Source organism: Oryctolagus cuniculus, chromosome 18 (genome assembly GCF_964237555.1).
Source record: "Oryctolagus cuniculus chromosome 18, mOryCun1.1, whole genome shotgun sequence".
Taxonomy (NCBI): Eukaryota; Metazoa; Chordata; class Mammalia; order Lagomorpha; family Leporidae; genus Oryctolagus; species Oryctolagus cuniculus.
The window spans coordinates 51288706-51299126 of record NC_091449.1 but is presented as its reverse complement, the minus strand read 5'-3'; the positions used below and the strand labels follow the sequence as shown (position 1 = coordinate 51299126).

Below are 10421 nucleotides of genomic sequence, written 5' to 3'. Positions count from 1 at the left end.
ACAACGGCGGCCAAAGAGCCCTGCTACCTCTCGGGAGTTGTAGTTTTGCCTTTATTCCTTACGCGACTCCTCTGCAAGACGCACGTCAAGCCGTCAAGCCGAAAGCCCTTTCTAATTGGATCGAGGGACCCACCGTCAGCCAATAGAAGCCTCCTTCCCTCACTGGGCGGGGCTCACGTCGAAGAAGGGGCGCCATAATTCTGGGATTATCGGTTCCGTGATGGCCCGCCGCAGAAGTGACTCCTCACCGCTGGGTTTACGGAAGGCATACGGTCCCCCCCGGAGGATTTTCCGGAGGCCACTCAAACCCTCATCTCCCCACTTCAGCCTTAATGGGGGAGCCTAGAGAGGTCAAGGACTTGACGTAAACTTTCAACTATGTTGGGGCGGAGCTGAAGAGACCAGGGTTGCACAAGTATGAGTTCGCGGTCCCTGAAGACCAACCCCTGCGGGGCGGGGCCCACACCTTGATGGCAGTGCTTTTGCTCCCACTAGCTGACCTATGCAGCCAATCTTTCAAGAACAGCATGATCATTCTGGGCCCTGTGCCCTACTGAGGCTGAGCAGGCAGTGGGAAAGCCCTTTGTTGACTGGCACCACTCGCAGCTCTGCCCTCGCCACCCTGATGCACATCCTGTCACCCAAACCAGGTGGCTGACAGGGGGATGTGACACTGTATGAATAACGGTTTTCACGCTTGGCCCCTCCCCAGCAACTCTACTTTCCCCTGAGATGGCCCTGGATGCCTCCTCGTGGGGTCAGGCGTATAGGCAGTGCTCCAGGCCATGAGCCCTGCTTGTTGACTTAAGGATTCACCAAAGATTAGGGTAAATGGGGAGTTAGGGAGAGAATTCTCCCGCCTCCCCCTAGTTTTCCTAGATGCCCCTTGCTGGAGGGACCCAGGGTGTTGTCTCAGGGCCATGGGTGCAGGTGTGAGGTCCCAGAAATGCTACCTCACAGGGCCCACTGCACATCCCACACCACCAGTGGTAGGGGGGAAAAGGACACTCCTTGCAAATGCCTCAAAGTCTGCACTAATACTGGAGTTACCAAGGAGTCCTTAGGGGAGCCCAAATAGGTCTCTGAACTGAATAGGGGATGTTCAGAGTATGTGAGACACTTAGATCAGGTCACTTCATTCCTGCCAGTAGTCTACTGTGCTGGACCAGGGGGTGCACCCTTCAGGGGCAGGGGAGAAGGAAACACTGAATCTGTAATTATTGTGCAGAGATTAGGACTATACCAGGAGCTCAGAGAAGGCTCACATACTCCCTGGCTGCAAGGCCTTGACAAAAGTGAGTAGGAATTGGAGAGAGGGGCAGGAGGTGAGAAGAGCAGAAAACAGATTTCCAAAGATTTGGAGACCAGAAAGCAGTGGGCAAAAGCCAAAGATGAGGCTGGATGAGTAGGCTGAGTGTTGCAGGATTAAAATAAAGTCTTTAGGGGCCAGTGCTGTGGCGCGGCGGGTTAACGCTCTGGCCTGAAGCGCCGGCACCCCATATGGCTGCCGTTTCTAGTCCCGGCTGCTCCACTTCCGATCCAGCTCTCTGCTGTGGCCTGGGATAGCAGCAGGGGCTAGCTCAAGTCCTTGGGCCCCTGCAGCCACATGGGAGACCCGGAAGAAGCTCCTGGCTTCAGATCAGCACAGCTCTGGCCGTTGCGGCCAACTGGGGAGTGAACCATTTGATGGAAGATCTCTCTCTCTCTCTCTCTCTCTCTCTCTCTCTCTCTGCCTCTCCTCTCTGTAACTCTGACTCTCAAGTAAAAAATAAATCTTTTTTTTTTTTTTTAATTCTTCTTCCTTAGGGCAGTAGGGAGCCATGGAAAGGTTTAGAGCAGGGGACTTAAATGGTCAGAGTTCTGGATAGAACACTGGATTTCACCGGGGAGAAGCCAGCAATGGGGTTAAGATGGAGAGAAAATAACACCGGGCAAGGAGAGGGAGCAAATGGTATTAGGTGAGTGGAACACCCTTCCCAACAAGCTCTGCCACCTTCAGAGGATCTCCAACCCAAGGGAGAGAGTAGAACTTACCCAGGCAGGTGGCTGGCCCACCTCGTGCATGATTCTTGTATCAGATCCCAGAAGCTTGGCCAACTCCCCTGCTCCTCCCCATAAAATGTAAGCCAACTTCATGATGTGTGTCCCTCCCCAATCCCACACACCTACCTGCCAGGTTGTCATCTGGATTGAGAAAGTGGACTTTCATCCAGCCCTGCTTCCCCATAGACTTGTCTGCACCTGAACCAGGGCTCAGACAGGGAGGCAGGAAGAAGAGCTGGGGCCTGTCAGCCCCATGGCTGAGAAGGGACCACAGAGCAGCTGGAGATGGCTTGAAAATTAACTCATTCATCAAATGCTCAACTGCATGTGTTTCCGAAGCCACTGAGTACCTGTACAACACTTACAAGGGATTATGTTCTGGGGAGGGTTTCTGGAAATCTAACAGGGAGTAATGAGGGCACTGCGGGAAGAGATACTATCTTTGTAAGAAAGGCAGCAGTAGGGGCTAGTGCTGTGGCACAGCGGGTAGGGCTGCCGCCTGCAGTGCTGGCATCCCATACAGGATGGTTCTAGTCCTGGCTGCTTCTCTTCTGGTCCAGCTCTCTGCTATGGCCTGGAAAAGCAGTAGAAGATGACCCAAGTCTTTGGGCCCCTGCACTCGCGTGGGAGACCCGGCGGAGGCTCCTGGCTCTGGATCAGCCCAGCTCCGCCTGTTGCAGCCATGTGGGGGGTGAGCCAGCAGATGGAAAATCTCTCTCTGCCTCTGCTTCTCTGTAACTATGCCTTTCAAATGAAAGAGAGAACAAAAAGCAGCAAAGGCTGGGAGCTCTTTACTCTGTGAAAGGGCCTGCCCATATACACACTGATATGCACACTCATTCCCCTCCTTTTCCCCAGCTAGGGCTAGGACCACCTCCCATGAACTCATCCTCAGGCAGGCTGCAAACTCCTGCTGGTCATTTGACTTGCCTCCAGCGCTCTCAGAGCCCCATGAAGCCAGAGACCTGGGGGAAGCAGTGCAGCAAATAGAAACCCCCTGTAGACAAACGTGTGGGTCTCTGCACAGCCCCTCTCCCTCCTGGGTGAATGCCAGGCCTGAGAATTAGGGATGGCCATCTCTTTCATCAGCTGCCACAGGCCTAGCCCTAGCCCCCATTGTGGAAAGTTCTCCTGTACTCAGAGCCATGGATAGTACAGCTTAGCGGAATCCATCCCTTGGCCCACTATTAGTGAAAACAGAGCCTTGATGGAAAGTCAGTTTCAAAAAGTTCTTCCTCTCCATGCCACACATTCCTCCCCTCTCCCAACCCCACGGCTCTTGTTTGATTCTTCTTCTGTGCCTACTCCCCACCTCTATGACAAGGCTAGCCATAGGGGACACAAGGACTGCCCTTGAGCAGTTACCAATCTGGGCAGAGAGGGTATGACCAGCCAACTACAATCTCAGATAGTTGCTGAAGTCAGCAGAGGGAGCTGAGAAGACAGGATCAGCACTTTGTCCTCAAACGCTAGGCTGAGGAGTTTGGACTTGATCCAGAGGGCAGTCTCAGTCATGAGAGAGTTCTGAGCAGGAGTAACAACTGCAAAGACCTCAGAGTGCAGGCCTGCAGGCACCAGATTCCCCACTAGTTTGCAGTCTTTGCCAAAGAATCCTTTGTGTGGCCTGTGAAGACCTGCCACCTCTCTTGCCTTATTCATCCTTCCCTTTCCTGTTCATACCAAAACCATTTGTCCTCAAAATGTGAGGAGCTAAGGAGAAGTCCTCAGTCCAGGTAGCCAGAAAGGACAAGCGTGCGGCTACTAGCCCAGGGAGGGGTTTGGGAGTCCAAGCGGCCTATTTTAAGGTGAGCATGGTGAGGAGGTCATTCCCAGGTCTTGGGCAGGTCACTTGACTCCATGGTGAATAAACCTCTTCCCAGTGCTTTCCAGGCCCTCAAAAACCCCTTCCCCTCATCCAGTTTCTTTTTTAACAGCAGACCACTGCCTCTGCTTTTCTCTCCCCACAGCCCAGAAATGAACCTGACCCTGCCAGAGGAGAGGCTTTCCCAGGGAAACCACATTAGTGGGAAAAGAGACCTGGGATCAAAGCCCAGCCCCACCAGGGAAGTGGATCTTAGGTCTCCATCCCCACAGAGTCTTCCCCAGGAGTGCCTGGGGGTCCACTGGGGCTGTTCTGTTCCACTTGGAGTATGAGAAAAGGCAAAGGGCACGTTTTGATTGAGACACTTTCTGGTAGAATCATAAATTGTGCCTACAGCTTGGTGGCTAAGAATTAACCAGGCCTCAAGTCCTTCCCCTGGGTGGGTCCCCTTTGCTGGGAGTACTAGTCTGGGAAGTCAGGACAGCCTTGTCATGAAGTGATCCCATTAGCCATGCAGTGCCACCATCACAGGCCCAGCCCTTATCCGCCAGCCAGCCTCAGCAGGCAGACGACAGCTGAGCACACACTCAGGGCCCTGGGGCCAGAGAGGGCTAGAAGTGAGTTGCCCAAGGTCAAACAGTGATTGACTCTGGAAGGCAGCTAGTAGTGTGGTATCCTTATCTGCACACAGAAGAGCAAGTGTGTGTCCCAGGGAGGGGCAGTGCCAGGACAGCAAAGGCTTTACCTGCCAAACCCTCAGCTCAAGAAGAGGCCAGCAGGGCTGGAGGCTACCGGTGGCACAGGCACCTGACCCACAGAGCCATGAGGCTGACACGAGGGAGATGTGGGAAACCTGGCTTTGGCCCAGGAGGGAATCCCCCCAACAGAGCCTGCCTGGCAGAGAAGAGCAGCAGCCTGTTTACAGCCGAGGAAGTGGGGGCGGGGCAGGCAGGGACCTTTGGTCAGAAGGCCCCTCCCAGTAAGCGGGGGAGGCCCCAGAGTTGTGGTGAGATGCGGTGGCCGTTTGTTTGCTTCTCATTTCTCACTGCCAGGAGGAAATTAAAGAGAATCTGCCACTTCCTTCCGCCCCCAGTGGGATGGGGGAAACAGGGAGGGCAGTGGCCTGACTTCACAATCACAAAGCTAAGTTGTTGCTGTCAGCAGCCTGCAGGGCCACCTGCCCACAGAGGTACCTCATCAGTCTGAGGCAGAGCCAGCTGTCAGGCTCCGAGTCGACTCTGGGCATCAGGCCAACACCCCTAACCCTACTGGTATCCCCTACTGGGGCACCACATAACCTAGTCCTTCCTCCAGATTCCATGGAACCTCTCATCAGGAAAGCCAATGACTGCCCAGTGCCTCAAGTTTCTCATCTTTAGAATGGGTTTTTTTGGGCCTTACAGGCTCAGCCCAAGTCCAGTGAGCCTAAAAGAGGGACACCCATCCCCCTCCTCTACCAGACCCTTAAGGAAGAGTGGGGGCATCCTTTAGGAAGCCTCAGTTCTGCAGAGGTGGGGAGCAGAGTAATTGTTCAGGATACAAGTCCATGTGTAAAGGTGCCCAAGGCTGAAGCAGCCAGCCTTAGGTGAGGGTGGGGGTTGTCTTTATTGCACTGTTCCAGTGTCAGGTTGGAGAAGTGCCACCTGAAAAGCCCATCTTCAAAGAAAACACTGAAGTTGCTAGGACCTTGGCCCCACCCCTGAGACCCACCAAGGGAGATAGGAATCCAATCCTGGGTACTCCTTGGTCCATGTTGCAGGCTGATGGCCCAGGCCAGCACCTCTCACTTCTGATAGGCTGGGCCAGCAAACTGTCCAATGGTTTCCAGCTTATGCTCCAGCACCCACAGCCACCTTAGAGCCAGGCCCAGGGAGGGGCTGACCAGGGCAGGGACAGTAGTCACCAGCCTTCCAGGGGGCTCCCTTGACCACTTTCCAAGGCTACAAAGGGCTTCTTGCACATTTCCCCAGGCAGTGCTGGCTCCTGAGCTCTACAGCCCCCAGGGTCTTGGTCAGAGGCCTCCCGCTTGCGCTTGTACAAGGAGGGGCTCTCTTCACCCAGCCGACCCTCAGGCAGGCCCTGGCTCCGCAGACAGACGATGGCCGCGGCTTGCTCCGCCAGTTTCTTGGACTTGTCCCTGGGCAGACAAGGCATAGGACAATAAGGCAGGTGGGTAAACAGGACTAGAGGCTGGGAGCCTGACTCTGTACACCCTTGGCAGAGATTCTGCCAGAACTGAGAAAGGGATCACCATCCAGGGACACCACTGCTCATGCACACCATCCGCCCAACCCTCCCAGGTCAACACTGGATTCAAGTCCACCACCCAAAGCCTCATGCCCTCTGATGAGGAAACTCACCATAAGGTAGACTGGTACTTTTGCTCTGCAACAGTGACAACAGAACAGAACAGGCGATCTAGGGGCCGTTGAACCTGGGGAAAAAAGCAAAGGAAACACGGCTGGCTGTAGAGCCCTAAAGGTCTACCTACCAGGATCACATCAAAGGCAGATAAAGAGAAGAACTTCCAACTTAAGTCAGATGAAAATTCCCTATTATCACATGCTCTCCCAAGCAAAAGTGCCAGGTGCATCTTCCAGGGAAGAAAGACAGATACACAGACAGTGACATCAAGAGTCCTGTCATGGACCTAAGCAAAGGGCCACATGAGCCCTTCGCAACAGATGACTTATGGGTCCTTTTCCTGCTGACATCTGCACGGGCCAGGACCCCAAAAATTAAGAGTTCACAGGATGGCAAAGGGGTGAAAGAGGACAGGGAACAGAGGAGGCTGGAAGCAGAGAAGGCACACCTGGCTAGCACAGAGGGCTGGGCAGATGGAACCCAAAGTAGCAAGGCCTGGGAGGTGGTGCTTGTGCTTTATACTGAGGCACTAGGGCTTCACTCCACAGACAAGAGGGAACTGATACTTGAGTAAGAGGGACGGACAAGGTTAGATTTGTTTTTGGAAAAGTCATTTTGGCAGAGAGGGACACGAGGCCCTAAATGTTCAAGCCTGGAGGTCAGGAAGTCCAAAAAGAGGCAGAGCAGCCCAGATGAGGCAGGGCCATCAGGACCAAAGGAAGTGAAGCAAAACTATCTCAAGGTTTCCACCCCAGGGGCTCTCATGTCTTGGGTCCAATTCTGGGTTACCCTGGACAAGGCCTGATCCAAAGGCACATCTTCCAGAACTGGATGATAAGCCATGGTCAGAAGGGAGGGCTATTAGCAACTGATCCAGCCCCCCAGCAACCTCTTCATGCCTGCAGAGGCCAGGCTAGGCTCTGGCCAAGCATTCTGGAAATGAGGTTCTCCTGGCTGTTGGTGTGCTGAGTTGATGACACTAGCCATAGGATCCCTGTGGCTGACTGCAGGGCAGGCCACGGTTAGTACTCACTGTTTCATATGTGGGCTGTGCCAACTTCTCCCTCCGGCACCACTCCAGCAGGCACATCTTGGGGGTGATCTGGGGTGCATATGCTCTCCTGGGAAAGGAGGGAAGCAGTTAGGGCCGGCCCACCATCCACTCCCTCCCTTGCAAGGGCCATATTTAGTTCCTGATATGAGCTGCAAGAACTGGCAGAACTCTAACACTAGGTTGCTGCCTTAAGGCTCCTGTACATATTGAACTGGGCTCCCATTCTGTCCTGCCTGCAGCCTGAGACCTGGGAAGATGGCTTTGGCATGCCTGAGGAATTGGTAGGGGGAGAGGGCAGGAGACAGTGAACTCCCAGTATGCTGAGCCTTCAACAGCCAAGAAGAAAGGTTTGGTTTACCTCTCAAGACAGGATTAGTAGGGCAGGGGTAGAGGTGGGTTCTGGAACATAGGTGTCCATACAGTGACCTCAGGGATCTCAGTGCTCACCCTGATTATGTCTGTGACTGTCAGAATGATCTGTTGCTGCCACAGTGGACTGCACTTCCAGAGCTGGTTAGTAACAGAAGGTGACAGGGTAAGAGGGGCCATCTTCTAACTGGGAGCTCTCCCTGGCATTTGACTGCCCAACAGCTGTCTTCAGAATCTGAAATCCTTGTCAGACAAGACAGGCTCCTGGTCTAGCCTGGGGACTGGATGGCAGATGACAATGTTGAGAGCATCATTCAAAGCTGAGTCATAGAAGCAGGAATCAGCCTAAGGTACTTCTGCTGAGGGAGGGCACCACGGGGCTAGTGAGCAGCACTGGGCATGGGCAGGGGTTGCAGAGCCAATCAGTTGCTAAGAGGGAGCTCCAGACAGGCACCCAGCTCTTTAGGACCACAGGGAAGCACAGACTTTCAGGAACAGGAGGTAGGTCCCCCTGCCCCAAGTTGGAGGAGGAGGAGAGTTGGGGAAAAAGCAGAGTTCAATCACTCTTGGGACAGCATGTGTGCCTCCAGCAGCACTGCCTGGGTGGTCAGGGGCTGTCATCCCTGAAAGCACCTTCTTTGGGATACCGAGAATTGAGAATAAGTGTCTGAACCAAGAAGATATCAGGTCTCTAAGCTTGGCATCAGTCACATACAGCAGTCCTCTTGCTGGCCCAGTCCTGAGGACACTGGCCCTGGCCCAAGCTGAAGCCAAGCTGAAGACCTACCGGTCAAACTTGACAGCCATCTTAATGACACCAGAGGTATCTTCAGCTGGCTCCTTTGTTTCTTTCGGAGTTCTGGCCAAGAGCTCAGCCCGCCGGGCATCCAGCTTCTGTGTCATCTCCTTGTAGAAGGCACCAAGGCCAAAGGCCTCACTATGGAGGGAGAAGCAGAACACAGTAAGCATCCAGACTGCCACAAAAGCCCAGGAACCCACCATAAACACCAAAATGCCACTAGGGCCTGGCTGTCAGGAGATGCCTCCTGCCCATCCCTGGGATCAACCTGGAAACTGCAGAGGAATCCCTGAGCATGGACACCAGAGGGAAGCTGGGCTGGGAGGCAAAATGTTCTTAGGTTCACTCCACCACCTACAGCCTTTCTCTCAAGGAGGAACACACAGTAGGATGGTTCCATTCAGTCAGGACTGGTGTTGATGAAGCACCGGGGGTGTGCATAGTCTATTCCTCATGTGGGCCCATAAGAAGGAGAGATGGACGCCTGACCACGGAGTGGTTCCCTACTTCACCTGCTACAAGCAGTTGCCTAAATTAAGAGTTATACTCTGGCCGGCACCGCAGCTCACTAGGCTAATCCTCCGCCTTGCGGCTCTAGCACACCGGGTTCTAGTCCCAGTCGGGGCGCCGGATTCTGTCCCGGTTGCCCCTCTTCCAGGCCAGCTCTCTGCTGTGGCCAGGGAGTGCAGTGGAGGATGGCCCAGGTGCTTGGGCCCTGCACCCCATGAGAGACCAGGAGAAGCACCTGGCTCCTGCCATCAGATCAGCGTGGTGTGCCGGCTGCAGCGCACCAGCCGCGGCGGCCATTGGAGGGTGAACCAACGGCAAAAGGAAGACCTTTCTCTCTCTCTCTCTCTCTCACTGTCCACTCTGCCTGTCTAAAAAAATCTGGAGGCCAGCACTGTGGCATAATGGGTAAAGCTGCTGCCTGCAGTTCCAGCATCCCATATGGGCACCAGTTCAAGGTCCAGCTACTCAACTTCTGATCCAGATCTCTAGTACGGCCTGGGAAAGCAGCAGAAGATGGCCTAAGGCCTTGGGCCCCTGCATCCATGTGGGAAAGCTGGAAGAAGCTCATGGCTCCTGGCTTCGAATCAGCACAGCTCCTGACACTGCGGCCACTTGGGGAGTGAACCAGGGGATAAAAGACCTCTCTCTCTCTCTCTCTCTATAAATATGCCTTTCAAATAAATTTAAAAATATTTTTTAAAAAAAGTTATACTCTGTCTCTCACTCACAAGACACCTGAGTCAGGCTGGTTAAGCCATGCAGGGTGGGGACAGAAACAACACCACAGGCTGGGGTGGGAGGAGGGTCTGGCAAGGCTTTTTCCTTCCTGGAAGCATCCTGAGGGCTGGAGGACTCCCGAGAGATGGCTCCCGGAGGGCGAGAGTGGTTCAGAAACTTTCTCGGAGGAAGGAGGAGGACAGAGAGAGCCAAGGACCCAGTCTGAGCATAGGAGTGGAAGTACAGAAGCAGACGGGTAGCCCCCTAGCAATCAACCTAGGGCACAAGGTAAACCACGGGCAATGTCTGCCCATAACAGAAGGATAGCCCATTTCCCCTTTACCAAATTTCCTGGGAAGACTGTGCAGCATGGAGCAATCTTCCCTGGGATGACTCCAGCTGTTCCCGTAGCATCTGGCACAAGCAGTACTTGGTGTTGGTATAGTGGTTGTCATATTGCACCGCCTGAGAGAAGAACTAGAATGAGCCAGTCTGCTACCCAGCAAGTTCTGAGGCCTGAGCTATACTCCAGTGGCAGGGAAAGTGGTTCCAAGAGGGCATCAGATGTGTGTTTGCAGCTGAAGCAATGTGACCTCATAAGATGAACCCCATTCACCCTGGCCATCGACCAGTGGGACAAAGTTTCAGGGTCACAGCCAAGGTCCCTTGGTTAGGAGTATCCTCTCTTGGAGAGCCTGCATGAGGCTGAGAAGTGCAGGCAGCCCCCTCCTGCATCAGCCACC

General features: G+C 54.1%; 1 protein-coding gene across 21 annotated transcripts in view; it reads right to left on the bottom strand.

Annotated features, from left to right (window-relative positions):
* Positions 1–5451: 5451 nt before the first annotated feature.
* Positions 5452–10421, bottom strand: part of DUS2 (dihydrouridine synthase 2) — a 54210-nt gene continuing 49240 nt past the window's right edge. For all 21 annotated transcript variants that reach the window (XM_051847216.2, XM_008257495.4, XM_008257496.4 and 18 more), the window contains 5 exons: positions 10022–10143; positions 8440–8589; positions 7263–7350; positions 6226–6299; positions 5452–6002 (listed from right to left, as the gene is read on the bottom strand). In XM_051847216.2, coding sequence (XP_051703176.1) covers positions 5765–6002; positions 6226–6299; positions 7263–7350; positions 8440–8589; positions 10022–10143 — 672 coding nt within the window. In that variant the 3' untranslated portion in view covers positions 5452–5764. The remainder of the gene's footprint in view (positions 6003–6225; positions 6300–7262; positions 7351–8439; positions 8590–10021; positions 10144–10421) is intronic.